The sequence below is a fragment of the Thrips palmi genome, unplaced genomic scaffold (assembly GCF_012932325.1).
Source record: "Thrips palmi isolate BJ-2018 unplaced genomic scaffold, TpBJ-2018v1 HiC_scaffold_2, whole genome shotgun sequence".
Classification (NCBI taxonomy): Eukaryota; Metazoa; Arthropoda; class Insecta; order Thysanoptera; family Thripidae; genus Thrips; species Thrips palmi.
Genome location: NW_023144629.1, coordinates 384,723 through 412,708, shown reverse-complemented (window position 1 = coordinate 412,708; position 27,986 = coordinate 384,723). Strand labels below are relative to the sequence as shown.

Below are 27,986 nucleotides of genomic sequence, written 5' to 3'. Positions count from 1 at the left end.
TCGCCGAGCCAGTCCCACACGTCGAAGACGGTCGTCAGGATAAAGGCGGCGGAAGCCATGAAATTTGTAGGCCGTGCGTTTATGACACGGTGGGAATGTGACAAATTGCCCAGCTGTGGCACCGATAGCTCTGTCTGTCGTGTGTGTGTGTGAGTGTGAGTGTGTGTGTGTGTGTGTGTGTGTGTGTGTGTGTGTGTGACGAGGGCCAGGACTCCCTTGTCAGGCTACAGATAGTAGGCGCCTGCTTGCCGCTGCGACCCAAATGACTTCGTGGAACACTGGCGTGACCCGTCGGCCCTGCGACGACCGTGTCATCGCCCTGCCCCGCTACCCCCGCCAGAGCCAGGCAGGCCACCACTCGGCACCGGACTCCAGAATCCAGAAAAAGGGCGGGAGAGAGACAGGTCTGTTGCGAAATGCACGAGCCCCACACTCCGTCCGAAAGCAGTGCGGTTCACACGCCTCGCGCGCCAGTAATTCCGTCAGCGACTTTCTCCCGCACTGTTTGTTTGCGCACAGTCTGCGGGGTCTCTCTGTTTCCCGAACGGGCTGAGTGAGAGATAGGTGCGGGCGAAAAAAAAAGTGCCACAGCCGTTTTGTCACGTGGTCCACCAAAGACAAACAGGGGGAGGGGCAGGGCAGAGCTACCGATGTGTGAAGGTCGCCTTAATGTCGCCTCATCCCGTCCCGGAAGCTCATTTGTCGTCGCCCTGCCCGGCCCTGCCCGGCCCTGCCCCACATATGCCATGTGCCGGCAAGGCACTCGCACCCCTTTCCCCCACCCCCTCCCCCCTCAGCGCCACACCGATACCACAACACGGGGCGCCCCCCTATCCTTCCGAGAAGCAAGCTTCCTTGTTGTGGTTGTCGCAACACTTTAGTGCTTCCGAACCCACAAGTGTGTGTGTGTGTGTGAGTGTGAGAGTGTGTTCGAGCGTGGGTGTGTGAAGAAGTTTCCAAAGGTGGCAAGTCGTGTCGTGACAGATTGCTGCATGTCTTCCAAAAACACATCCACACACCGTTGCTTGCTTTCGTGTGTGTTTCGTTTTGTTTTTGTTTTTTGCGCGCGCGTGAGAGGGAGTGTGAGTGTGCCCCGAAAATTGGCGAGCCTTTTTGCGAGATCTTCCGAGCGGAATCGGTAGTGACAGAGGGAAAGCGCATTTGCAAAAAGGCGCCAGGGGTCCGCCTGTCGGCCCGTTGGCCCATCGGGCCATCGAGTCGGGTCCGCCCCGCCCCGCCCGGCCCGCCGTGAGAGAGACAGAGAGGAAAGAAAAGGGAAAACGGAGGGAAGAAATCCCCTCCGCGAATCCGATTTGGCGCGACAGCGCGCCGCGCCGGCGATCTGCTGGTAATCGGGTTCACATATGTGCCTCGGGAGCCCCGGGACGGCCGGGCCCGTCGCATCGAATCGCGAATCGCAATCTAATTTACGGCCGCGGCGAACTGCAATGTGCAGCAAGACGACTCGGCCGCGCCTCGCGCCTCAGCCTCGCCGGTCTCCGTTTGCGGTTGGCAGCGCTGTCGCCTAATTTACGGACCTAACCTCAAATCGGCGCGCCAAAATTCGCGCGCCAAAATTCGCGCGCCAAAATTCGCGCGCCAAAATTCGCGCGCCAAAATTTTGGCGCGCAGAGCGGGTTGGAACTAACGGTGCCGCCGAGGACGAACTCGTGTCACCGTGTGTGTGTGCGTGTTGTGTGTCGTGTGACATGACACGACTGCCCACTCCTCTGCCGCACACCTCCCACGGTGTGTGCGTCCCGAAAGCTTTCCTTTTTCGCCGCTGAGTTGGCGACACTGCCGCGAGGCCACGGCACCGCCACCACGGTGTGTGCGTCCCGAAAGCTTTCCTTTTTCGCCGCTGAGTTGGCGACACTGCCGCGAGGCCACGGCACCGCCACCACGGTGTGTGCGTCCCGAAAGCTTTCCTTTTTCGCCGCTGAGTTGGCGACACTGCCGCGAGGCCACGGCACCGCCACCACGGTGTGTGCGTCCCGAAAGCTTTCCTTTTTCGCCGCTGAGTTGGCGACACTGCCGCGAGGCCACGGCACCGCCACCACGGTGTGTGCGTCCCGAAAGCTTTCCTTTTTCGCCGCTGAGTTGGCGACACTGCCGCGAGGCCACGGCACCGCCACCACGGTGTGTGCGTCCCGAAAGCTTTCCTTTTTCGCCGCTGAGTTGGCGACACTGCCGCGAGGCCACGGCACCGCCACCACGGTGTGTGCGTCCCGAAAGCTTTCCTTTTTCGCCGCTGAGTTGGCGACACTGCCGCGAGGCCACGGCACCGCCACCACGGTGTGTGCGTCCCGAAAGCTTTCCTTTTTCGCCGCTGAGTTGGCGACACTGCCGCGAGGCCACGGCACCGCCACCACGGTGTGTGCGTCCCGAAAGCTTTCCTTTTTCGCCGCTGAGTTGGCGACACTGCCGCGAGGCCACGGCACCGCCACCACGGTGTGTGCGTCCCGAAAGCTTTCCTTTTTCGCCGCTGATTTGGCGACACTGCCGCGAGGCCACGGCACCGCCACCACGGTGTGTGCGTCCCGAAAGCTTTCCTTTTTCGCCGCTGAGTTGGCGACACTGCCGCGAGGCCACGGCACCGCCACCACGGTGTGTGCGTCCCGAAAGCTTTCCTTTTTCGCCGCTGAGTTGGCGACACTGCCGCGAGGCCACGGCACCGCCACCACGGTGTGTGCGTCCCGAAAGCTTTCCTTTTTCGCCGCTGAGTTGGCGACACTGCCGCGAGGCCACGGCACCGCCACCACGGTGTGTGCGTCCCGAAAGCTTTCCTTTTTCGCCGCTGAGTTGGCGACACTGCCGCGAGGCCACGGCACCGCCACCACGGTGTGTGCGTCCCGAAAGCTTTCCTTTTTCGCCGCTGAGTTGGCGACACTGCCGCGAGGCCACGGCACCGCCACCACGGTGTGTGCGTCCCGAAAGCTTTCCTTTTTCGCCGCTGAGTTGGCGACACTGCCGCGAGGCCACGGCACCGCCACCGCCGCCGAGGGCGTTGAAAATGTCGCTCCACGTTGACCTTCCCTCCGCGACAGCAGCCACCCTCTTTAAAAACAAAACGCGCTCGAAAAAAAATTGGCCACGGTGCGGGTATTCGAACCCGCGCCCGAGGAACTCGCCTTACTTACATGTGGCTGCGGCGCTCCCGCGCGGACGGGCTAAACCGGCTTGCTTAATCAATCGAGTCTCGAGGAGAGGCTCAAGGGGAGCGACTGAGCAACATCCTGGCGACGGGGTCCGCAGTTCGTCGGTGAGGGTGGCGGCGCCGGCCGCGCCGGTCGGCCGGAGTCGAATGGGACTCAAAAGCGCGCGTCGCGTGCCGGCCGGGCCGACACTGTAATTGCCGTCGCGGTCGTCGATTGGCTGGGCCGCTAATCACTCCCTGGTGGTCGCTTCGCGGTCATTTCGTTGTCACTTCGGTGTCACTCCGGCCGCGGTCACTGCGGGGTCGCTTGATTGTCACTCCGTGGTCACTTTGTTGTCGCTCCGCGCTGCGTGCTCCACGCGAGATGCCCCATCCCCGATACGGCGCGCAAACACCAGACAGTCAGACACCTAATACTCGGCCAGTGGTCGCCACTCCGTTGCCACTCGGCCCTCCGGCACTCGGCCGGGTCGTTTCGTTTCGTCGTTTCGAGGCCCGGCTCCTCACTTTCGACGAGGCGGTCGCGTGCGCTTGCGGCGCGCCGCTCGCAGCGCCACCTGTCGGCCGCACAGTGGGCCAGAAGACCGGTGGAGGCGGCCAAAACTCTAGACGCGTTTTGAGCTGCAAAGTCGCTAAACAGGGCTTGAACCGAACGCGTGACCCCACCAATGGATTCCTTGTTCGGAGAGCAATCCATTGGTGGGGTCACACGTTCGATTCGAGTCCCGTTTAGCGACTCTGGAGCTCAAAACGCGTCTAGAGTTTTGGCCGCCTCCGCCGGTCTTCTGGCCCACTGTGCGGGGGAAGCCAAGCCAAGCTAGGGAAGCTAGCGAAGCACGCCACAAATCGGTCGCCATTCGTCGCTGCAATCGGCAAATGCGTTTCGAGTTCGAGAGCTCGAACTTTCCTTTCCGAGTGACGGGCGCGGCAGGGCGAAGGAAGGGCGCGCATCGCCCATTTTGTAATTAGCGTGTAGAGCCCCGCTGCCCGGGGCTTGCCCTGTGCGTGACCAAGGATGGGTGCGGTCTAGCGGCGACTCGCGCCATATGTGACCGCGAGCGACCGGCCCGCCGTGTAATGGCTTTGGCCGCGCTGCCTGTCGCCGAATGATGAGCCAGGTCGGCCAGCAACCAAAACAAAAACGAAAAAAAAGAAAGGAAGCCGGTTCCGGTCATTTGCCAGCAGCTGCAGAGTTTAGGACCCGCTGGCCTGGCGCCTGGAGGGCTGCAGGTCGCCCTGGGGACCATAACTCGCGTTCCTTCTAATGGCACGAATAAGTGGGCAACATTTCACCCGCTTTACATATTGCCGAGGGTCAGCGCGCGCGGTCTTCAGAATAAAGGCCGGCCGGCCCCGACCTCCTGCTTGGAGATACTTTGTTTTGGCTAAAGACCGGCCGCACCCCGCCGCGCCCCGCCCCGCCCCGCCACGCCCCTCGCAAAGTGGCGAGAGGCGCTCTCACGACCGGCTGGCCAGCGGGGGGCGCCGCGCCTCGCCGCGCCTCGCCACGCTTCCACGCCCGCTCCGTCAGCTCCAGCGCCCCGCACGCTCCGCACGCGCGGCGGGAGAGTTTAAAAAGATTTACCAGCTTGTTAGGAAAGGCGCACGCGCCGGCGATATCAGCGAGGAAACACTTTGCTCTCTCTCTCTCTCTCTCTCTCTCTCTCTCTCTCTCTCTCTCTCTCTCTCTCTCTCTCTCTCTCTCTCTCTCTCTCTCTCTCCCTCTCTGTCTCTTCGTGTGGTATTTTCGCAGTGTGCTCGCTCAGTCCTCTGAGGAAGCTATCCAGACCCCCCGACAGATCTGAAAACCTCGTGTGTGTGTGTGTGTGTGTGTGTGTGTGTGTGTGTGTGTGTGTGTGTGTGTGTGTCTACGTCAACCCAACACCTCTTCGCTCCTTTTCTGCCATCGGCCGGAGACACCTCGGCACCTTACACTCCATAAAGCTGGGCGGTGGAGGCAACAAAAACAACATCGACCAAAAAAAAATCGACGAAAATCGACACTGCTTACAAAAGAATTCAAGCACTATGTTTAGACGTCGTTTTTTTCCCTGCCGGGAAAATTGCTCCTTTTCTAAGTGGCGCGCGGGGCGGATAGGAGGAAGAAGGCCAGAAAATGAATATGGCCAAGGTCATCGCGATTATCAACATGGTGCTGCTAATTAAAATAAGTAAAAAGAGTTTTCGGGCGTGGCGCGCGGCGCGCAGCACCAAGGCAGCGGCGGGGGGGAGGGGGGAGGGGGAAAGGGGGGTGCGTAATCTGCTACCCCATTCATTAACCGCTGTTCAGATAAAGTGCCGATACGTCCAGCAACACACCATGGCAGCGCCACGCAGCGCCGCCACTCCCCGCTACACTGCCAAAGAAGCGGCCCGGTTTCACAGTGGGGCGGACCTGCCGCCTCTTCACTGTGTAAACCGAGGAGTATACGCATTTACAGCACATGCTGCGAGTACGCTCGTGTATGCGCGCAATGCATAATGGTGCGGCGGGGCGGGGCGTTGCAACGTTGCAGGCAACAAGTGCCCTCCGGACGAGTCTCTAATCTACAAAGAGAGAGTCACAGAGTACTACCCACAAAAAGAAACAGTTTTACCCTTGACCTTCCATTTCCATGTTTGCTTATTTTTTTGCATTTTTTTAAGGAAATTTTTATTTGTTTTGCGGACGCTTTTTCTAAGCACCATGTGTCGCTCTGTTGCAGGTTTTTCCTTAAGTTTTTCCTGAAATGCAACCAAAACTGCCTAAAAAACGCCGGCAACCCCAGGGACATGCGTCGGTTTCAAGTGAGTGTCCTTCAACACGCTGCGAATACTCTACAAACTGAAGTGTGTACTCAGTATGCGTCTACAGATGCATACTTGCAAGTACACACCTACAGATGCATACTTGCAAGTACACACATGCATACTTGCAAGTACACACCTACAGATTCATAGTTAAATGAGTACACATCTACAGATGCATACTTAGCTGAGTAAGATGCATACTCAGCTGAGTACACGTCTACATATGCATACTTGGCTGAGTACACACCTACAAACGCATACCTAACTCATCCCAATATGCATTTGTAGATGTGTACTCAGCTGAGTATGCATCTTTAGACGTGAACTCAGCTGAGTATGCATCTGTAGATGTATACTCTTCTAAGTATGCATCTGTAGGTGTGTACTTGCAAGTATGCATCTGTAGACGCATATTGAGTACACACTTCAGTTTGTAGAGTAGTGCGAGGACGGTCGCCAAACTAACGCGTTCGCTCGCTCTCTCTCCAGGTTGTGATATCGAGCCAGATAGGCGTGGAGGGCCCGCTGCTCGCCGTGTCCGACAACATGTTCGTCCACAACAACTCCAAGCACGGCCGGCGGCCCAAGCGGATGGACGCCAGCGACGGCGAGGCCGACACGGACTCAGGTAAGAGTACGTAACAAAACAAAAACAAAACAAAAACAAAACAACAACAAAAGGAAAACATTGAATAAAATGGGTCGGATGCATGGAGCGCATGGAGTCGTCCGGCAGTGCCTTCTGATTGGGCGAGGGTGCCCCTTGGGAGTGGTGGGTGGTGGAGGGGCGGAGGCCTTGAGGGTGGCGCCTAACCCCAAGGGGCTCAGGAGGGAAGCGGCCAGAACGACACAAGGGGGAGGGAGGGACCAGGCAGGGCCGTGCCGGCGGTGCACGCACCCACGCGACTCCGAATATGTGTATTTGAATTGGAAACGTCCTCATCCCAACGACACTCTTCCCTCTCTTTCCCCCGCGAGAGGGGGAGGCCCTCCGCGGAGAGATGTCTCTGTCTCTCTGGTGAGACGGCGTGGCAATCACTTGGCGGACCTCAAGTTGAACGGTTCGACGGTCGCGAGAAAAAGCGGCTTCACTGACTGAAAAACCAAACGTGGTCTAGACCACACCAACTGGTGTGGTCAAATGGGTGCCATTTTGACTCGCATTTTGACCACATCCGTTGGTGTGGTCTAGACCACGTTTGGTGCGAAAGACCACGCCAAACGTGCCCAAACGTGGTCTAGACCACACCAACTCATGTGGTCAAAATGGCACCCATTCGACCACACCAGTGGTGTGGTCTAGACCACGTTTGGTTTTTCAGTGCTGTCACGAGCCCACTCAGAGGTGGAGAAGCCGCCGGGTCTTCATCCCATTATTCTAGGTAGGAGAAAAAAAAAACAAGTTTTCTGGGTGTTCGAACCCGAGAGCGACGCGGGCAGGTCCAAAGTCCGAACAGGGACGGACGACGCGCTTGAGAAAGCGAGTGGGGTTTCGGAAAAAGAGAAGAAAAACGTTTTGGGCTGCGGCGATGGGTCGCTGGGCTGCCGTGGGCTGCCAGGACAGGCCCGGTCCCGCCCGGAGCTAAACTGCCTCCAACTTGGGTTCCTTTTTGCGTGTACCCTTGTAAGATATATGGATCAATTTCCTTGCGCCTCCCCGTTCCAGCGGCTCCAGCGGCCCCAGCCCGGGGCGAGCCGGACGCCGAGAGGGGAGGGGAGGGGGGAGGGCACATCCACAGTGCGTAGAACGTCTCTATGGCGTTCGGAGTTCCATAATTCACACTCGGTCCGGCCCCGCCCCACCCTTTCGACTAGAGCCTGCGAGAGCCCCGGAGTCTTGCGCGCCAACAATTACTACTCGGGTGACGTCATTTCCCGCCAAAACTCGCAGCGATTTCTGATTGGCCGGCGAGGCCGCGCGCCAATCCGCCTGGCCTCGCTGCAGCGAGCCAAATCCGCTTACCGGTGCCCGCCTAATTGGATAAAGGTTGGTGGATGACGACGACAATGACGTCATAACGCCCATGACGTCATCGCGTCATCTTGGGCCATCTTAGGCCTCCATCATTCGCCATACCCCCGTGATTTGCTCCTGTTTAAAAAGGCGCAACGAATGAACCGAGTTGGAGTTCGTGTTCTCATTTCTTTCTCTCTCTCTCTCTCTCTCTCTCTCTCTCTCTCTCTCTCTCTCTCTCTCTCTCCACGGGGTCCACGGCTGGCCCTCCGGTGAGGGACGGGGCCGAGGGGCTGTTTTATTCATGAGCTGGGGTGCCGGTCCCTCCTTGACACCCCACCCCCTCCCCTCCCCTCCCCTCCCCCACCCCCCGGCCCCGCTGCCTGTTGTGGTTTGAGACGGCTACGCTGCAGCGTGCAAACTCGCCGCCAAAATATAAATGTGCCGATTTTTTTCCCCTCTTCGTCTGTTTTTGGCCCTTGTGTTGACCGAGCAAATTCTGTGGTGCCGCAGGACTGTACCCGCCGATGCCCATGGCGTCGCCCTGCATCAAGGCCATCAGCCCCGCCGAGGGCTGGACCAGTGGCGGGGCCACCGTCATCATCATCGGCGAGAACTTCTTCGACGGCCTGCAGGTCGTGTTCGGGACCATGCTCGTCTGGAGCGAGGTGAGTGACAGGCGGTGTGGCGCCGAAATTGGAATTAAAATCTACCCGCCCCGGCTGGTACTTGAACCCGCACCTCTGCCTCCACAGCTCATCACGTCGCACGCCATCCGGGTGCAGACGCCGCCCCGGAACATCCCCGGCGTGGTGGAGGTCACGCTCTCCTACAAGTCCAAGCAGTTCTGCAAGGGGGCGCCCGGCCGATTCGTCTACGTTTGTAAGTCGCACAAGTTTCCCGGAGGGACTAGTTCTCGAGCCAACACGTAAAAAAAGAATTTGTTGTGACAACGAAAATGTTTGTTGATTTTGGGATAGCTAAAAAAAGTTGTTGGGCGTACTACCAATTTGTTGTCAGAACGAACATTTCGTTCTGACAACGAACTATATCGTCAGGAGTAATAAACACAATAAAAATGAATGTTTGTACTCCTAACGAATAATTTGTCGTGAGAGCAAAGTGTTCGTTCTCACAACAAATTTATAGTACGTCTTACAACTTTTTTTTTGCTATCCCAAAATCAACATACATTTTCGTTGTCACAACAAATTCTTTTTTTCCGTGAAAGTCAAAGACAAAGCAGGCCGAGTCTGACTGTTCGTTTGCTCGCAGCGCTCACCGAGCCCACCATCGACTACGGCTTCCAGAGGCTCCAGAAGCTGATTCCCCGACACCCGGGCGACCCCGAGAAGCTGCCCAAGGTAGGATCTAGTCAAAGACGCGCTCGATTTTGTCCAAGAAAGAGACCTAAAAGTGACTGACGATGTTGACTTCCTGCAGGAGATCATCCTGAAGCGGGCCGCCGACCTGGCCGAGGCGCTGTACAGCATGCCGCGCAACGCCACCGTCGCCCCGAGCAACGGCCTCACGCCGGGGGTGGGCTTCAACTCGTACTCCGGCCAGCTCGCCGTCAGCGTGCAGGACGCCGGCAGGACGCAGTACGAAGACGGTAAGCCTCGGTAGCGGAATCGGTTAGGACGTTCGCTTTGTGGAGTCGGTTGATCCGGGTTCGATCCCCGCTAGCGCTTCTCTTTTTTCGTTGGTCGATCGCCTCACCCCGAACTGGCCTGGCACTGGGTTGCAGACGATTACGGAGGCGGGCGGGCGCAGAGCAGCAGCGTCAGCCCCCGGGGGTACGCGTCCTCGGCCACCTCCACGCCGCAGTCCTCCGGGCCCAGCGGGGGCGGCGGGGGCGGCGGGGGCTCGTACCTGGCGGCGGAGGCGGCACCGGCCGTGCCCGCCCCGCAGCTTACCAACCTGTCCTCGGCCGGGGGGCTGTTCTCCTCGTCCTCCAGCGAAATCATGTCCAGTGAGTACGCGGCCCGCCCCGCCCCGCCCAGACCCGCTGCCCCGCACCGCCCCCTCTGCACTGTGACCTTTCAGCCAAGCCGCGCGCCGCGACCCTAAAACGCGGAGCCGCCGTGGGATTCGAACCCAGGGCGGCGCTGCTAGTGACGGCACGCGCCGCACGCGACATAACGTGAACCTGGGGTTCGAAACCCGGTCTGGGTCTTAGTTTTGTTTTTTTCGTTGACGGGCCTCTTCGATATCCCACTGGCCATGCCGCCTACGTCCCAGACTTGTCCCGGATTTAGTTTATAGTCGGTCGATGGTGCACTTCGCGCTTCGCACCCCCAAGTGCCTTGTGGTGTTGCCTGTCAAATGTCACCGCCCGTCGGAGGGGAGGGGGAGGGGGAGGGGAGCCTTAGCCTCGCTGCCATTCGTCGCCGTGCGGGCACGGCCAGAGGCACAGCCAGGCAGCGCTGCCGGTCGGACGGGTCGCACCTCACCTAAACCCTTTTTGCTTTTGGTTCCGCAGGAATGGGCAGCCTGGTGCCGTCGCCCTTCAGCAACATGAACCCCTTCGCGCTGCCCACGTGCGCGTCGCAGGGCTACGGCACGCCGCCCCTGCTCGGCTCCAAGTAGGCCGTCGGCCAGACCGAGCAGCCAGCCAGCCCCAGCGGCCAGACCGAGCAGCCAGCCAGCCTGAGCGGCCAGACCGAGCAGCCAGCCAGCCCGAGCAGCCAGCCAGACCGAGCAGCCAGCCAGCCTCGACGGCCAGACCGAGCAGCCAGCCAGACCGAGCAGCCAGCCAGCCCCAGCGGCCAGACCGAGCAGCCAGCAACCCGTCCGACACCCGTTCGGGACGGGGAACCCCGAGGGGAACCCCCAACCCCCAGGCACCCCGGGCCACCGTGACTGAGCGTCTGAAAACGAGCCTCCGTGCGGGGATTCGAACCCACCGCCGTCGAGAAGCTTACGCCGAGGGCGGGAACAGCTTTCCATCACACAACGCGCCATTTTTAATTTGTGTCCATAGTTGAATCCAGTCACCTGCAATCACCGCGTTTGCGTCACTGTCGGTCACTTTCGACGGAGGCAGCGAAAGTGAAGGCTGTTCCCCTTTTCGGCGCCAGAGACGGCCAACTAGACGTCACCTTTTGTTTTTGTTTTTTGTTTTCGTTTTTTGTTTTGTGGATAGTCTTGTCGCCAGGAGTTTCACCCTGTACAGTCGGAACAAATGTTTGTACATATCCTGTAAAAGAGTTTGTTGTGCTTTTCAGAGAGTACCCCTAGAGTTATACTTTTGTATGTGAAGATTTTGTGATTGATGATCTGACCCCCTTCTTCTTTTACAACAAAAGAGAGCGGAAGAATAAACAAGCGATCTTTTACGATCCGAAACGTTAAACTTTTCAATGACTTGCTGCCTCCTCTTCGTTTCACCTTTTTTTTAGAGCTTATGCCAGAGTGTGTCGTACCGTTTATGGCAAAAGCCGTTCTGTACCCCACGTATTCCCACTTTTCGATAACATTTTTCTGTTTTTGTTTCAATTTTCGTGATAATTAAAAAAAAAACTATTTGGAATAGCCTGCCAAGCCGCGAGCCGTAAGCCCCTGCGATGCGGCGGGTAGGCAGCGGACCGACGCCCGTGTGTTGCGGGACAGCCTGCCGCCCGGGCGGACAGCAGCCGCTAAATTCCCGATTCCGTATGTTTGTTTTCAATCTGTGTTCACGCGACTCACGCACACACACACACACACACACACACACACACACACACACACACACACACACACACACACGCACACACACACACGCACGCACACACACACACACACACGCACAATCATCGTTGACCCCTTCAGAGAAAGAGCGTTTCGGGTCATTGAGGGACAAGTCGAGAAATAAGAACCACCGCCTCCTTTTCTTCACCCTTCTGTCCCCCCCCCTCCCCCTCTTTTGCCCCTTCCCTCCCCTCCCCGCCCCTGCCTCTAAATTCAACCAATCCAATCTTCCGACGCGTGGCGGCGTCTGTGCGAGCTTTGGCAACAGCAAACAAATGAAATAAATGACTCACTGGGCGAGAGAGAGACGAGAGAGAGAGAGAGAGAGAGAGAGAGAGAGAGAGAGAGAGAGAGAGAGAGAGAAGAGAGAGAGAGAGAGAGAGAGAGAGAGAGAAGAGAGAGAGAGAGAGAAGAGAGAGAGAGGGAGAGAGACGCGGGTGACAGCCAGCCTGGGAGCGGCCGGCCCGCGCGCGGACCCGGCTTCGAGTACTGGTACTGGAGATTTTTTTTTGCCGCAAGTTTGCCTCGCCCACACCCTTTCCTTCTCTCCTGCGTGATTTCTCGGTTGACCTGACACCTCACCGGAGGGGCCCTCTCGGGGCAAGAGAGAGAAGGGAAATGGGGTGAGGGACGGAAAACAAGATGATCAGTATCAGAACAGAGTGCCGGGCAAACCGGGGCAGAGAGAGTAAGAAGACGAGAAAAAAAGAGACACTCAATTAGAGGGGCTCGAGTGGGCTCCTCCGGGCGGCTTACCGCGACAACTTGAGGAGACAACTCTCTTTGTTTCTTTTATTTTTTTACTTTCTCCTTCTTTTTCCTCGGCACCAAAGAGTCAGTCACCTTGGCGCGGTCGCCAATGATCCCGAATTAATGAGATGAGAGTCGAATCGCTGCGAGAGACAAATCGAATCACAAATTACTCGAGTGTTTTGTATCTCCTTTTTCTTGTCAAGCCTTGAGACAAAGGTCGCTCTTCTCTCGGGGTCAATCTATTCTTGTGTGGATCGCGACCGTCGTGACCCGCGCTGTTCAAGCACGAAACTACTATTCGCAGGCTCAACAACGAGCTGCCGATAACCACTCTGCACTCTGGCGTACACCGCGGCACTTTGGCGGGATTGAACCGACCACACTCAGTGAAATGATCGTCGCGCGGGGCGTGGCGGGGCGGGGTGGGGCGAGGCGAGGCGGGGCGGGGCGAGGCGGGGTGTGGCTGGGGCGTGGCGCGGCTCGGCGCGGCCCGGTCCAGCACAACAACACACAGGGTATTCAGTTACACGGATGATTGCGTCCATTGTCGCAGCACTTTGCACACGTACTGGCGGCTGCGGGGGCGGGGCCGACAGGGCCGACGGCGTAGGGGCGTGCGCGGGGGCGGGGCGGGGGCGGAGGCACTCCAAACGCGGATTGAAGCAAGGTGGCGGGCCGGCTGCAATGGGTACACTGCCAAAACAGAGGAAGCCATTGACGCGCATACGCACTGGCAGTCATGAAGATGGTCAAGTTGAACCGAGTTCTGCTGACTTAACCTCTACCCCTTTCCTTCTGCAAAAAACAAGTTTCGAGTCCAATGTTGGGATCTTGAACCCTGGCTCTGAGCTTTCGGGAAGCCTGAACTTCCCTGAGTAGTCTTAGGTTTCGAAAATGAAAAACCAGAACCATCAGGCAAAAAAATTGGCGAGTGGGAGATGGGCTAACTACAGAGAGACGAGGAGCTCTGGATGAAGTGCGCGCCATCTGCGCCGTTTGTCGGCGTGAGTGAGACAGAGTGAACACAGTGGGATGGAATGTTACAGCAGTATCGAGTGCGGCGAGGGGAAGCGTCGACACAGCCAGTCAGATAGCGATTAGGCTCTAGACCTACCCCACCTACTCCGACCCCACCCCCACCCCCAGCAACACAGACAGAGGGACGGCCGAACCGCGGAGGGCCGTGTTGGAACCGCGATCGTGTTCGAGTAACCCTTTCGACTCCACAGCCGGAGTGTTCGAGCACTGGCCGTGTCCAGTGCACCGCGGCGGCAGGGTTGCCTACCCGAACGGCGGCAGGGTTGCCTACCCGAACGGCGGCAGGGTCGAGGGGGGAACAGCTTTCCACATTCGTTGTACAAAATTTGACCACATTCCACATTCAGGAGGCAAAAAACGCCTGTAAGTAGGCAACATGTGTGGCAAAAAAGCAAGAAATCTTGCACATTCGTGCACATTCACACAATCATTGTACACAAAATTTTACAGTGGGTCACCCCTCGGGCAGGGTTGCCTACCCGAACGGCGGCAGGGTTGCCTACCCGAACGGCGGCAGGGTTGCCTACCCGAACGGCGGCAGGGTTGCCTCCTCCGGCGCCTTCCCACGGGGACTAAGACAAGCGGCGCGACTAAACCCGTAATCCGGTACAAGGGAGATTACCACGAGGACATTTCCTTATAGTGCTGCCGTCGACTGCCGTCGGCTGCCGTGCTGCCCGCCCCTTCACTCGGCGGGCACGGCGCGCGGATCGGCTGTCGAGTGGGGTTGGTGGCGCTGGTGCAGCCAGCAGCCAGCCAGCCAGCCGGGCGGCAGGCGGCTGCAGCAAACTCGGATTACAGGTTGATGGCTATGGAAAGCACCATCAAGATTGCAGGCACACGACTCGCCCCCGCCACCACCCGCCCACTTCGCCACAAGCGGCATAATCGCCAACCCCTTCCCCCACCCCTCCCCCTCCCCCAACGCAGTCAGAATGCCGTTCCCGGAGGTGTCGCAGCCTCGTCACTCCGTCGCTCTCCGTCCCACGCACGCCGACGGACTCGTATTGCAACACGCTTTGTTTGTTCGTCCACACGCGGCGCTGTCTCCGTCGTGGCTCTGTCTCTCTCGCTCTGCTCGCGGGGCGTTCCGCATGGGTGCGAGAGAGACAGAGCGACGGACTGTTTTCGGAGTCAGCCTGCAGCAGCCAGCAGCGGCAACTCTTATTGCAAACGGCGCGCGCGCGCGGCGCTTCGTTCCTTCCAGTTTCTCATACTCGTTTAACGCTTTGTAAATAGCGCCCCGTCCCCGCGGTCCCGTTCCCACTTCCGGTCGCACTGCAATCCCCCGCGGAGGGGAGGGGGAGGGGAGGGGGTGAAATTGATTGCTTTTCGAGCTCATTTGCCGCGGCGTCTAATTTCATGCGCTGCAATCCCCGCACTCGGCATTTCGTATTCCGGCCGAGTCTCGGTTCCTCGCGGCCTCTGCAACCCCTTCTCCCTCTCTCACTCTCCCTTCACTCTCTCACTCACTCTCACTCTCTCCCGCGACTCTCACTCTCCCACGAAAAAGAGAGGGAGGGGGTGGAAAGAGAGAGAGAAACGGCGATAGTAACAAAAGCAAGGACAAGTTTATCAGTGGCGATCGCAACAACAGATCAGCGGCGCGGTGCCGGTGCTACCAGTGGACTGCTCTTCTGGCGGCTCGGAAGCCTCGGCCGCCCCGAGCCGACCAGTCTGATTGTCAACTAATGCGATTTTATCACGGCACGCGCTGGCGACACGGCAGGGCACGGCAGGGCACGGCGCGGCAGGGCACGGCGCGGCACGGGCAGACACGCAGCGAGGGGAGGAAGGGGTGATGGCTTGCTGATCTGTCGGCAAGATTAGTGGCTGACGCGGGGAGGCGCGGAGCGGAGAGGTTTCGGAGGTGGAGGTGGAGGGGGGCGAGGACGACACCGGTCCAACCTGCAGCCCCACCCCAATCCCAGCCCCCCCCCCCCCCCAACGCCCCGCTCCACCCCACTGTGTTTTACAGCGGGGCCGACGTGCCGAGACACATTTGCACGCTTGAGTCCCGGCCCGACCGGGAGAAAATTGGTCTCAAGTCTGATTCAGCGAAAGCACCAAAGTTACGGGCGATGTTGCCCCCAGTGCATGCAAGTACATCTCAATTCCTACCACTTCCCATTCACGGCATACCTGAAAAATTTACTGGTCACATGAAAAGTCTGACAAACGAATGTATCAGGGGTTCTTTTGCAACCCCCGAAAATGGATTAATTGATGGAAAGCGGGTGACAGTGATCAAGACAAGGCATAGGACTCAAGGTATATTTCTCAGCTTAGTTGCAGGGCACGCACATAAAATCATACATGAATTCACAAGAAAAATAAGCATGTTATATTTTATTTTATGTGTGATTTCTACAAGATTATCACAGATTTTCATGATCTTTCCTATTTTTTTCAACATTAATTTCATGAGTAATGTTTTTTTTTTTTTTTTTTTTTTAATGAAGACTATCCTAGCTCTGCTTTTACTTTCCCAAGAATCTTGGGCATTTTCTTGTTGGTAGAATCTTCAAGTTCTCTTGCCTTGTAGTAATGAGGAGCCACCTCTAGAAGCCACTTGCTTTCGATTTCTATTACCTGTCACAGCAAATGCAGAACAAACATCAATAGATGCCAATAAGTTACAAAACCAGTTGCAAGAAAAGTGTGAGGGGAGAATCAACAAACCTGACGCATGAACTCCTTGGTAGTGAAGACAAGTTCATGATATAGGATCCAGCGGGGCAAGTCCTCAAACAACATACTGTTTGGATGAATCATAACAGTTTGATTGTGCTTAACTGTCTTGTATTGACCACCTTTAGAAAGCCGAGCAATATGGTAAAAATAACCTGCTGTGATGGCCTGAAAAATTCCATAAAACACAGGATTAGCTGAATATTAACGTTTTTACCACACGAATAAATAAGAAGATCATTCAATACCTTACGAATGTTGACTGTTTCTCCCTCAGCAGAGGCTATCTCAATTTCTACTCTTTCCATAAGCCCAACTAACTGTTCTCGAACATCCCTTGCACGTTTCATGGACCTGTACAAGACACAAGAATGCATGATGTAAAATTAAAAATGACAAACAGACCTTCATTCTCACTTTAGCAAAACCCGTTAAAGCATCACAAAATTTATGAAAAACATGAGAGAAAAAGTACCTGTACTGAATAAAATTTTCATAACACCATTGGGTGCTAAACTCTGTGTCTGCCCACTGCTTGTAAACATTGTGCAGGACCAAGTGATCTCCACCAGGACAATTGAAATTTTTTCTTGCAGTATCTGCATGGATAATTTTGTCCTTGGGGCGGTAAAAGATGGCCCCATTCACAGAGAGCATGGCACATATTGTTACAATCTCATCTGCACATTTGTACCTGGATTTGAAAACAAATTAGTGCCATTATGTATTTCTAGCAATATTTTATGATGGTAGAAAGGAAGGGAAAGTTCTAATAAATAATATTGAGATGAAACCATTGGGAAACAACTGCTTACTTTTCAGATGCCAAAATCATTTTTGCCATCATGGGGTCTACAGGGAACTCAGCCATACGCCGACCCAGTTTGGTGAGCTCTCCATGGTGATTCAATGCTCCAAGCGCATACAGCTGCTCCAAAGCCAACACCAACGTCTCATGAGGAGGAGGGTCCAGAAAATCAAAATGAACCAAGTCGTTTATGCCCAGTGCTTTGAGCATCAACACGGCATTGCCCAAGTTAATTCTCTGGATCTCTGGCACCGTGTTCTCTTCCAGCTCGTGTTTGTAAGCCCAGGCAGTGTAGAGGCGGAAGCACTTCCCAGCGGCGACACGGCCGGCCCGGCCTGCGCGCTGATTAGCTGAGGCCTGCAAAAGGCTTCTGTCAGACAACTGCTGCACGACAACAACAATAAAACAGCAACGCTGTAAAGCGAGGTCCATACCTTGGAGATGGGAACGACAATCAATGACTCCATGCCTGTCCTTGAATTAAAATTGTTTTGTTTGCAAAACCCGGGGTCTATCACATAAATAATATTATCAATTGTAAGGGAGGTTTCAGCAATATTTGTAGCAAGCACCACTTTGCGTGCGCCAGGAGGGGTGGGCTCAAAAATTTTGGCTTGCATTTCTGATGGCAGGTTTGAATAAACTGGAAGGATCTGTAGCTCCTTTAGTTTGGATCCCAGACGCTTTACTCTTTCTTGCAGGATTTCTTGACAAGTTTCAATTTCTTCTTGACCAGTAAGAAATACAAGAATATCACCCAGTGGCTGAGTTGCATGAATTTGAAGAATGGAAACTGTGGCAGCATCAATGTAATCAGCCTCAGGGGCTTTGGTGTAGTAAATATCCACAGGGAAACGACGACCTGTTCAGTATAAAAAAAATCAAGTTAGAATTTATCAATAAGAAAATCATCTATGGACTTCCCAAGAGTTTTATTCATACTTCATGGTACAACTACTTACCAGGAATTCTAAAGATTGGAGCATTGTCAAAAAATGTAGAAAACTTCTCTGCATCAAGAGTTGCACTAGATATTAAAAGTTTCAGCTCTGGACGAAACCGAGCTATATCTTTGACCAGACCAAATAAAATATCAGTGTGAAGTGTACGTTCATGAGCTTCATCAATAATCATGACACTGATGATAGAAAGTAGAAAAAACTTGAATATTAGAAAACATATTATTACAAAAGACACTATTCAGTAATTCACTTTTATGTAATGCAGGTCTACCTGTATGCCTGGAGATCAGGTTCAGAGAGAAATTCTCGGTGCAAGGTACCATCAGTCATGTATTTGATAATGGTTCGCTCCGAAGTGCAGTCTTCAAAGCGAATACTGTAACCAACCTTTCAGAAAACAAGGCACAAAATTAAAGTGCGCACAAGAGACATAAAAAGCAGAAATTTTTTCAAACTTTTCAAATACCTCATTGCCTAGTTTTACACTCATTTCCTGAGCAACTCGAGCTGCAACAGACATAGCAGCCACTCTTCTTGGTTGTGTACAGCCAATTTTTTTACCACCTTCAGTGAAGCCAGCTTCATGAAGGTACTGTGGAATTTGAGTAGTTTTTCCCGAGCCAGTCTCTCCCTCAATGATAAGAACCTGTACGTATTTGTTTCAATTAAAAACACTATAATTATTTTCATTATCCAATGTATATTTTAAACTAAAAGAATTGTACAAAAATGTACCTGATGATCGCGAACAGCGTCTATTAATGCCTCTTTGAAGGCATAGATTGGGAGGCTACGTTTGGTTTCTTCAAGGTCCATCTTTTTCTTTTGGGCTTCAGAAACAGTTTTCTCCTTTTCCTGAAAATTTAACCAAATTATCAGAGTGTAACATTAAAATGTAAAGGAAGCAAAATATTTTTCTAAAGAGTATGGACACATTAAAGGAATGCTCACCTTCATTGTCATTTCCTCAGTTCCAGCCAGCTGAAGTGCTTGAACAAAAGCAATTTGTTCATCAAAAACAAAATCATAATCTTCCTGTTCCTTTTTAACTCCTTTCTTGGCTCCAAACCGAAAAGTTGCAGACGCCATTTGTTCTTCTTCCCATTTCTTTTGCTCAGAGTGAGGCTGTTTTTCTTTTTCATCAACCTCCTCATATTTGTCATCTCCTTTCTGATAAAAGGATTACATATCAATGAAAAATATGAATGAAACATTGAAAAATTGATGACAATATGGAAACCATACCAACCTTCTTGTCATGGGGCATGTGATACCTCTGAATATTTTCAAGTTCTCTCGCCCGATCATGTTCTTTTGCTAAATGAAGAACTGTCTTTTTGTATTCTCGGTCTTTCTTTTCCTTTTTTGTCAACCTGTAATAATTTAATAATGTCTTAGAATGCTAAACCAAATTTTTTTAAAACCAATAACAATAAAATATATGGCATAATTGATTATGTACATACACAGTTTCTTCGAAAAGAAATTCATCATCTTGGATATCGGCTTCCAGCTCTGCTATTTTGTCATCTTTACGTTTCTCTAAATATTTTCGTCTTGATTCAATCCTAAGGTGGGGGACGAGCTTTTCAAGGTTCCCTTGCTCAAGTTTGATACGTTTTGCGGCTTCCTCAAACTTTTTTCCTAAGGAACAAAAGAGTCAATTGAACTGTACAGCCAGAGAATGCATGAAAATTGATTCTACTAAACAATCTGATTTTAAATACCTTGAGCTTCTGCGACATTCCTAGTCTTATCCTGATCCTTTTTCTTGAGACGTGCTGCGAATGCATCCCTTTCCTGCAAATCTTGCTTCCTGGTTTTCTCTGTCTCCGACTCACTTGAATCGGACTCTTCATACCTGTAGAATAACAAACAGAATTTACAAAGGTTTCATGGAGGCAACAGACATACTGGAAGCCCACAGCACAAATAAAACCACAATTTTCAAACATTGAAAATACTACAGGAAGAATCAAGTGAAATTAACAGTGTCAAGAAGAATGCCCATACCTTTTAGATGTTCCAGGCCTTTTGGCGCCTCGGTCCCGGTCTTTGTCTTTCCCCATGTTTGCTGAAATACTTCTCTTGTTACATAAAAATATTTGAAAACCTCCTTTCTAACCTATAGATTTGTTGAGCGTTCACAGGACGTAAACAAAGTAGCTCATCTTGTGGAGATGATCGCGCTACGCGCTCACAGCGGCCTCATCTCATTGGCTGAGGCCACGTTGAACAGCCAATGGGAGTGCGTCCTTGCTCATGGCACTTTGTAGCCTCCTTTCTCCAGTGTATCGAGAAGGCCGTGGGCGAGTCGCCTCTCTTAACTTTGGTACCCCTTGCTTGTCACTGTTTGCAGTATCATTGCGTTAGACTGCAAGACTCGTCACCGAATTTTCATTCAACTTTAAGTCAAAATGGGTGCCCGTTACGATAGAGCTATCACCGTATTTTCTCCCGATGGTCATCTTCTTCAGGTTGAATATGCCCAAGAAGCTGTCAGCAAAGGTTCGACTGCGGTAAGTGCACTTCATACTTTGGGAGGTTAAGCCGGTTTGTTTCGATTTTAGTTCATGGACGCCTCTGCCTCATCTTTGGAAAATGGGATAATTTGATAGCATTTTGAGTTTATTTCTCTCTTACGTCCAGATCTGTTCCTCCCACCTGTGTCTAGTGTTGTACTTCGCTTTCTTTGTCTAACGAATGTTTGGACGTTGTTGGGTTATGTCGCCGCCTATCCATTTCTGTCACTCGTTTATATGCCTCAATTCATTCCAAGAATGATCTTTCCTCCCTCTCTTCCCCTTCAAGAGTCAACCCCCCCAATGAGGCTTCGCTTGTCTCCAGTTAGTTAATAGTATTTGTCATTTTTAGAGGGTGGTAAACTAACACAAATTATGTTGTTTCATCTTACCATTGTTGTACTCTTATTGTTAATTTGATGTGAACATTCCTTATTTTATGTGCTACCTCAGATTGGAATCCGAGGCCAGGATGTCGTCGTCCTTGGAGTGGAGAAGAAGTCCGTAGCAAAGCTGCAGGAGGAGAGGACCGTCCGCAAAATCTGCCTTCTGGATGACCACGTTGTCATGGCCTTCGCTGGTAACTAAAAAAACGAATATGACTCTCATAGTTTTCTGTACTTGAATTTGACTTGGACGATGTTAACTTTTTGTCCTTTTATTTTTGTTCCAGGTTTGACAGCTGATGCCAGAATTCTAATTAATCGGGCACAAATAGAATGCCAGTCCCACAAGCTAACAGTAGAAGATCCGGTTACATTGGAATACATTACACGTTACATTGCAAGTAAGGGTTATTTTTCTTATTTTTTTCTGTTTGTAAATATATTTTAGTCTGTTTGTAAATATATTTTAGTTCTCTCTCGATAAGATTTTTTGATTTCATATTCACTGTTTTGTTGTTGTTTTTCTCAGCCATGAAACAGAAGTACACACAAAGCAATGGCCGAAGACCCTTTGGTATTTCATGCCTGATAGCTGGCTTTGACTTTGATGGCAAGCCCCATTTATTCCAGACAGAACCCTCTGGTATTTATTATGAGTGGCTGGTAAGTTGAATGAACTTGTAACCATGCTATGATACAAGGGCAATTTATGGTTGAAGTTAGATATTGATTTGTGTTGCATTTGTTCAAGGCCAACTCCACTGGAAGACAGGCAGCCACAGTACGTAGTTACCTTGAAAAGAATTACAAGCTGGAGGACATGAAGACTGAATCGGATTGTGTCAAGTTGGCCATCAAGGCTCTGCTTGAGGTTGTTCAGTCTGGCCGCAAGAATTTGGAAATTGCTGTCATGAAGCGTGGTGAACCTATGAGAGTAAGTGTCCTAACTTCATTTTCATTATTTTCTATCTGTGTTCTACTTTCTAAGAAACTTAATGGACTGTTTCTATTTTTGTGTGTTTAGATGCTTGATGGTGAGAAGATTGATGAGTACATCAAGCAAATTGATGCTGAAAAGGACGAAGAGGCGGACAAGAAGAAGGCAAAGAAGTGAGGCTGGACCCAGACCTGTAATTTTATTTTGTTTGTCAACATATTTTGTCTCAATACCAATACAACCCTTTTTTTCTGTAAGCGATGGCGCTCAATTTATTTACAAACACAGTCCCTCATACAATGGCCTACAAGTGATGCTGAGCAAAGCAAATTCTTTCAAAAACTGATGTTTTACATAAGAAAAGTATTTTGATAAGTCAAATTCATTTGGAAATGTGAACCAATATTGTTAGGTTGAATATTTGTAGTTTGGCTGAGACAATTATTCACTGGTGGTGCGAAAAATAGGCAGGCCTCCTCTTCCTGCCGCATGGTCAGGGACAGGGAATCACAGGGAATATCTAGGAGGGTCGCTAGGAGCTGGGAATACCCCGTGGCCGCGTTTCTCCGCCTGCTCGAGAGGTGGCGCCACTGTCACGAAAGCGGGCGCTGCAGTCACGGAGTATTTCCCACCAACCCCACAGACGGGGACGTTTTTAGACTTCACAAATAAATAAACAAATATAATAAGTTACTTAAACTAAACAACGAGACAAGATGATCATGAAACAGAGGGTGACGATGTTGGGAAATGAGATGGGTGATGATGATGGCACTTCGTATTTGGTGACTCTTCGGGAGGCGATGATGTCCTTCATGAAGTACAAAGATTCCTTGGGTGTGCGCGTCCGGTTGGGCGAGTTGAAGTCCACGTGCACGAGGCCGATCTTAACTCTACAAGACACCAAAATGACAAACGAAATTTAAGAACACAATCTGTCAGATTATTCACCACAACTTGCACCGTAGCGTTCCACACTCACGTGTATCCAGCTGCCCATTCGAAGTCGTCCAGCAGCGACCACACGAAGTAGCCGATGACGTTCACCTGGTCGTGGTACCGGGCATGCATCAGCTGTTGCAACCAGGCCTGCCGGACAAGAAGGCGAAGTACAATAAGTAGAGTAGAGTCACCAACAGACAGTCAAAACGCCTGCCGAGCTGCCGCTGCCACCCGCCGGCGCGCGCGTAGGATGTGTTGCCTACGCGCACGGCGTTCAGGCGGCCGGCACACAGTGGGCCAGAAGACCGGTGGAGGTGGCCAAAACTCTAGACGCGTTTTTAGCTCCAGAGTCGCTAAACAGGGCTCGGACCGAATGTGTGACCCCACCAATGGATTGCTCTTCGAACGAGGAATCCATTGGTGGGGTCACACGTTCGGTTCGAGTCCCATTTAGCGACTTTAGAGCTCAAAACGCGTCGAGAGTTTTGGCCGCCTCCACCCGTCTACTGGCCCACTGTGCGGCAACTTGGCGGCATCGCGTCGCACTCACGCTGAAGTAGGCCTTGCGCTTGTTGTCGTCCTCCGCGCCCTCCGCCATGCCGAGACCGTTCTCGGTGATGACGAACGGGATGGTGTTGTCCGGGTCGTAGCGGTCCCGGACCCACATCAGCGTGGAGCGGATGCTCCAGGGCGTCCACTGGAAGTCCCCCGGCGGGTTGTTGATGTCCGAGGCCTCGGGGATGTCGAGGTCCTGGTCCATCTCGAAGGAGGGGTTCCTGGCGTTGCTGGGCGCGCCGTTGCACGCGGTCCAGCCGTAGTACGAGTTGAGGCCGATGAAGTCCAAGGAGCCTGAAGCAGAGCAGCCGTCAATAAAAGGACTCAAACTTTCAAAACAAACAACAACAAAAATCGGCGTGGCTGCTCACCCTGCAGCTCGGCCTTCTGCGCGGCAGTGAAGGTGGGCAGCCTGGAGCCCACCCTCCTCCTCATGACGGGCGGGTAGTCGCCGCTGCCCAGGATGGGCTCCAGGAACCAGCCCACCTCGAACTCCTGGTGGCGCTCGGCGGCCTCCACGTCCTCGTAGGCGTTGGTGCAGGGCCGCGTGAAGTAGTTGTCCAAGGACATGCCGATCCTGCCTGCAACCGGAGACGCCGCCGTCAACGCCGTCAACGCCGTCCTCGTCAGAGCGCCGGGGCCGTCACCGTCACCATCACCGACGCGCGCAAGCGGCGCAGGATTTGGCAAATCCGCGACCGCTGCGCCATGGCCGTGCCAAGACAAGGGCCGCATGTGCTCCCAGGGGATTACGCGTCGCGACTTCAGGACGGCCCTGGCTCTTATCTCCACGTGGTGGTTGTAAAACGCTCAACACTTAAGCGAGAGACGCGACGCGATGGAGTCATTATTGCCTGCCTTGATCTTGGAAGCAGCCTGTCCGTCCGTCGGTCCGTCTGTCTGTCTGTTCTGATTGTGAACCCGTCCTTTGTCAATCGCGGATCCATGAGGTGGAGGGGCTGGGCTATCCCCCGATCCTTAGATAATCAACTGTCAAATAGTCAATAACAGGAAAAGTAGCGATATACATCGGCAACTTTGGCTCGTCCCGCACATTAAGAAACGTACGAATTTCGCCTATGTTTGACCCTGACGGGAATTAAACCTGAGTCTGGGGTTAAAATAAATGTCGTTTTCGTCATCAGCACCCTCAAAAACATCAGAAACAATGCAAAACCTCGAATAAAAAGAATGTTCAAAAAATACCCCGCTGGGATTTGAACCCGGGTCCGAACTTCTCCGATTCGCTCGAAACTGGCACCATTGGTTTTTTCTCGTCGCCCCGATTCCAAAAGTACCCCTACATGCCCTCCTAGCTGCACCCGTTGCCGAGATCCCCCTCGACCCAATGTAGACCATGATGCACCTGCAGCAGCGCCCCCGGGGCTCGGATCGGATTTGCTGCCACCGGGCGGTTCTTAGGGTCACCCAAGGAGGCTGCATACCAAATTTGGTCAAGATCGGACCTCGGGAAGTCCTCGGACGGACGGACGGACGGACGGACGAACGAACGGACGGACGGACGGACGGACGGACGGACGGACGGACGGACGGACGGACGGACGCACAGCAGAGATCATACTATATGCCCGTCCCTCCGTCATTTTTTTACAAAAAATAAACGGGACGGGCCAAAAAGCCAGATTTTTCGAAAAGGACTTTCTTTCTCTCCCCCCCCCCTCTTCCCCTCGAGGCCGGCTCCGGATCCGCCACTGCCTTGACTCACCTCCCTGGCTGGCGAAGTCCCTCTTGTAGGCGCGGTAGGCCTTGGCGTGGGCCAGCAGCACGTGGTGGCCGCAGAGGTACTCGCTGTGGCCGGGCACCGCCGGCGGCGACCCCATGCGGGAGTGGCCCGCCCCGTACCGGCAGAACATGTGGGGCTCGTTCACCGTGGTCCAGGTCCGAACCTGGGTTCAAATACCAACATCAATCTTTTGGAGAACAGATTTTATGGTGGCGCAATGACGGTGGGCGGGCGGGGCCACGCGCGGAGCCAGGGGGAGGACTGGGCTGAGCTGGAGCGCTCCCCTGAGGAAAGGTAGGCTGAATCGCACTTTAGCTACATCCCCCCCCCCCCGTGGGGCTTCCCTCCCCGCCTCCGCGCCAACTCACCCGGTCGCCGAAGAGTCGGAAGGCGGTGACGGCGAACGAGAGGAAGTAGCCGACGATCCGCTCGTCGTTCCAGCCGCCGAAGGCCTCGTAGAGCGAGAAGGGCAGATCCACGTGCCACAGCGTCACCTGCAGCAGAACGTGTCTCTGTCACTCTGTCTCTCTCGCACTCATTGGCAGTCCGCGGGGGGCGGCCGGAACAGAGACACGAAATGGCGCAACGGAATTAATGTGCGGGCGACCACCACTACACTCTAAATATGGGGTGCCCAGTCTCGGGGTGGACAAACCATTAAGAAACCTGCCTTCACCCATGGCTCAGCAGCGACTGAGATGCCGAAGGTGCCCAGAATCTGGGCACCTTAGTCGCCTAGGAACTAGACACCCGAGCATGCTCTACCACGGGAGAGGGCTGGTTACTGCATGATTTGTCCACCCCGAGACTGGGCGACAAAGGTGCCCAGAAACTGGGCGACATTGGGCACCCTAAAAAGTGGGGTGGGCGACAAAGGCACCCAGTTTCTGGACACCCTACATTTAGAGTGTAGCCGCTAATTGGCCGAGGAAACGGGACGCCTTGCGAGGGGCGCCCGCTTTTAATGAGCAATGAGCAGCAATGACCGTCCACGCCGGGGATCGGATCATATCGCTAAGCCAAGCTAATCGGATCGGCGCGCTTGGCGGGCCCGGGCCGTAAAGAGTCCGTCACCGACCCAAGTGGCTCTCGAAAGGGCCAACGAACGCGCCAAACGCGCTGCCCAGCTGGAACCAGGATTGCCCAATGTTGCCCCCGGAAGTGGGCAAAGATTTTGCCGCCCTGGAAAGGTCTGCAGAGGCCTATCAGCGTTGATGATGATGATGATGATGATGATGATGATGGTGTGTCAACAGACCTTTCCGGGCTAAGCAACATGTTCAGTATACTCGGATCTTTGCGCCGCCACACTTTAAGATTCAGCTCATTTGTGGCGAAACGGAATTGAACTCGGTGTCAAAACTGGAGTATCAACAACAACGAGTTTAATTCCATTTCGCTGCAAATAGGTTGAGTCTTACAGTGTGGAGGCGCCAAGATTCGGTTATTGCACAAAAAGATTAGCCCGGAATGGTCTACTACGGAAAGGGTTGCCACCCTCAGCCTGCCCACTGTTCAATTTAGAGGAGTGAATTGGAAGGTTTACTCTGGTTTGCACGCTGCGACCGGCGAGGTCGGATTCTTTCGCGACTGTACACACTGTACGCACTCACCACAGGCTGGATGCCGTTGTCGAGTAGCTCGTTGATGAGGTTGTTGTAGTATCGAACGCCCAGCGGGTTCACGTTGTCGGGCTCCCCCGTCGGCAGCAGGCGGGCCCATGCGATGGAGAAGCGGTAGTGGGTGGCCTGTCGTCAGACGATGTCAATCAGTGTCAGTGTCGCCAGACGACGTCGTCAACAGCGAGTCGGAAGCCGCCACCGCAGACACGCCAATGGGCCAGTGTACCGCAGTGTAGTACCGCCATGGCGGCGTACCGTGCCGCAACTCACCCCCATGAGCTTGAGCAGGGCCACGTCCTCCTTGTAGTGGTGGTACGAGTCGCAGGCCTCGTTCCCGCCGCCGTCCGATCTGTTGCCGTACGCGTGGTCCGTCGTGCTCATCCCCTTTCCTGAAGACCCGAGGTCAGAGGTTCGAATACCGCATCGGAATACGCTTTTTTCGTGGTTTCAACCGCCACTCACCGTCGACGTTCCACGCGCCCTCGATCTGGTACGACGCGGACCCGGCGCCCATCCAGAAGTCGGTGGGGATGCTGAGCTCGGCGTCGACGACGGCGTCCTCGGCGGCCTTGGCGGCGTGCTGGACGCTCCCCGCGGTCCCGGAGGCGAGGCCGCGGGGCCCGGCGATGTGCGCCGACAGCGGCCCGGAGGGCAGGGCGGTCGCCGAGGCGGACAGCATGGCGGCGAGGACCGCCACGGCGCGAAGGGCCGTCGGCATGGCCGTCGGCACGGCCCGCCCCGCGGAACCGGGGCAGGACCAGCGAACCCGTTCGTCTTGAAACATGTCCTCGCAAGCTCTGGGGTCTGCTAGTGTGGTGGCGCTCGTACTACTTCCACTCCACTGTCGCGGCAGTAAAGCGTTAGGGACTAAATACCACCTTTTATCAGTGTCGTCACCCTACGTGCGCGCTGCGCGCTCCGTGTGAGGCCGTGGGCCGTATGGGGCCCCCTTGGCGTGCTGAGTGTACGACAGCTTCCTGGGCCCGGGGTGAGACCAGCCACTGCCAGCCTCCCTCTCGGCGAAACCCAAACAGTGGCAGGCTGTGGAAAGGGGTGCCAAAAGTCGTTCTTTTTGTCAAAAAGGGTACGCAGTTCGGAGTGTTCCACCTGGAAGAGAGACGGGAGCCACACGGCCATCCAGCATGATCGAATGCCGGACAGCCGAAGACCCTCACGGAGCGATTTCTCGACTTTCCAGCACACATTAGCGTGTAAATTTACGTTAGTCACATACGTGCATTTTGCAAGGGCAAGGGTCAGACTTGGACTTCGATGACGGTCCCATGAACCACCGCGTCGATGATGAGGGCCGATCATAGCGATCATAGGGAAATGAAGAGGGGGTACACGGTGAAAACGGTTCCTGGTTTTCCCAGGAACCTCCTGGAAATCG

At 54.1% G+C, this 27,986-nt stretch overlaps 4 protein-coding genes across 5 annotated transcripts in view; 2 read left to right on the top strand and 2 right to left on the bottom strand.

Moving 5' to 3' along the window:
- The window catches only part of LOC117646880 (transcription factor collier-like), a 22,980-nt gene extending 12,435 nt beyond the window's left edge, over positions 1 to 10,545 (top strand). The window contains exons 7-14 of one of the 2 annotated variants that reach the window (XM_034388182.1): positions 5,863 to 5,944; positions 6,437 to 6,575; positions 8,415 to 8,569; positions 8,657 to 8,783; positions 9,177 to 9,265; positions 9,345 to 9,513; positions 9,649 to 9,873; positions 10,384 to 10,545. In XM_034388182.1, coding sequence (XP_034244073.1) covers positions 5,863 to 5,944; positions 6,437 to 6,575; positions 8,415 to 8,569; positions 8,657 to 8,783; positions 9,177 to 9,265; positions 9,345 to 9,513; positions 9,649 to 9,873; positions 10,384 to 10,490 — 1,093 coding nt within the window. In that variant the 3' untranslated portion in view covers positions 10,491 to 10,545. The remainder of the gene's footprint in view (positions 1 to 5,862; positions 5,945 to 6,436; positions 6,576 to 8,414; positions 8,570 to 8,656; positions 8,784 to 9,176; positions 9,266 to 9,344; positions 9,514 to 9,648; positions 9,874 to 10,383) is intronic. The other variant, XM_034388183.1, reaches the window with a different exon arrangement.
- Positions 10,546 to 15,682: 5,137 nt separating this feature from the next.
- LOC117647027 (pre-mRNA-splicing factor ATP-dependent RNA helicase DHX16) lies at positions 15,683 to 20,084 on the bottom strand. Its single transcript, XM_034388507.1, has 15 exons — positions 19,899 to 20,084; positions 19,613 to 19,746; positions 19,352 to 19,529; positions 19,135 to 19,258; positions 18,837 to 19,055; positions 18,621 to 18,740; positions 18,352 to 18,531; positions 18,157 to 18,272; positions 17,886 to 18,061; positions 17,358 to 17,785; positions 16,931 to 17,280; positions 16,591 to 16,809; positions 16,364 to 16,469; positions 16,107 to 16,283; positions 15,683 to 16,016 (listed from the first exon to the last, which is right to left on the bottom strand). The coding sequence occupies exons 1-15, from the start codon at positions 19,952 to 19,954 to the stop codon at positions 15,888 to 15,890; spliced, it is 2,712 nt and encodes a 903-aa protein (XP_034244398.1). The 5' UTR covers positions 19,955 to 20,084; the 3' UTR covers positions 15,683 to 15,887.
- A 120-nt stretch (positions 20,085 to 20,204) lies between these two features.
- On the top strand, positions 20,205 to 21,987 carry LOC117647028 (proteasome subunit alpha type-7). Its single transcript, XM_034388509.1, has 6 exons — positions 20,205 to 20,404; positions 20,861 to 20,987; positions 21,081 to 21,194; positions 21,323 to 21,456; positions 21,545 to 21,727; positions 21,818 to 21,987. The coding sequence occupies exons 1-6, from the start codon at positions 20,303 to 20,305 to the stop codon at positions 21,905 to 21,907; spliced, it is 750 nt and encodes a 249-aa protein (XP_034244400.1). The 5' UTR covers positions 20,205 to 20,302; the 3' UTR covers positions 21,908 to 21,987.
- LOC117647308 (myrosinase 1-like) lies at positions 21,902 to 27,311 on the bottom strand. Its single transcript, XM_034389014.1, has 9 exons — positions 27,056 to 27,311; positions 26,864 to 26,982; positions 26,585 to 26,719; positions 25,340 to 25,465; positions 24,954 to 25,134; positions 23,599 to 23,808; positions 23,223 to 23,521; positions 22,713 to 22,819; positions 21,902 to 22,623 (listed from the first exon to the last, which is right to left on the bottom strand). The coding sequence occupies exons 1-9, from the start codon at positions 27,309 to 27,311 to the stop codon at positions 22,425 to 22,427; spliced, it is 1,632 nt and encodes a 543-aa protein (XP_034244905.1). The 3' UTR covers positions 21,902 to 22,424.
- Positions 27,312 to 27,986: the final 675 nt, after the last annotated feature.

Bases quoted from the DNA above. Each gene is read 5' to 3' on its own strand.
- LOC117647027 (XM_034388507.1), bottom strand. From the start codon at position 19,954: ATGGGGAAAGACAAAGACCGGGACCGAGGCGCCAAAAGGCCTGGAACA. The intron at 19,747-19,898 runs GTATGGGCATTC...GTTATTCTACAG, and splicing joins AGGCCTGGAACATCTAAAAG to GTATGAAGAGTCCGATTCAA. The intron at 18,532-18,620 runs GTACATTTTTGT...AAATACGTACAG, and splicing joins ACGCTGTTCGCGATCATCAG to GTTCTTATCATTGAGGGAGA.
- LOC117647028 (XM_034388509.1), top strand. From the start codon at position 20,303: ATGGGTGCCCGTTACGATAGAGCTATCACCGTATTTTCTCCCGATGGT. The intron at 20,988-21,080 runs GTAACTAAAAAA...TTTTTGTTCCAG, and splicing joins CGTTGTCATGGCCTTCGCTG to GTTTGACAGCTGATGCCAGA. The intron at 21,195-21,322 runs GTAAGGGTTATT...TGTTTTTCTCAG, and splicing joins CATTACACGTTACATTGCAA to CCATGAAACAGAAGTACACA.
- LOC117647308 (XM_034389014.1), bottom strand. From the start codon at position 27,311: ATGCCGACGGCCCTTCGCGCCGTGGCGGTCCTCGCCGCCATGCTGTCC. The intron at 25,466-26,584 runs GTGAGTGCGTAC...GTTCTGCTGCAG, and splicing joins ACAACGGCATCCAGCCTGTG to GTGACGCTGTGGCACGTGGA. The intron at 22,624-22,712 runs GTGAGTGTGGAA...GGTGTCTTGTAG, and splicing joins GAATGGGCAGCTGGATACAC to AGTTAAGATCGGCCTCGTGC.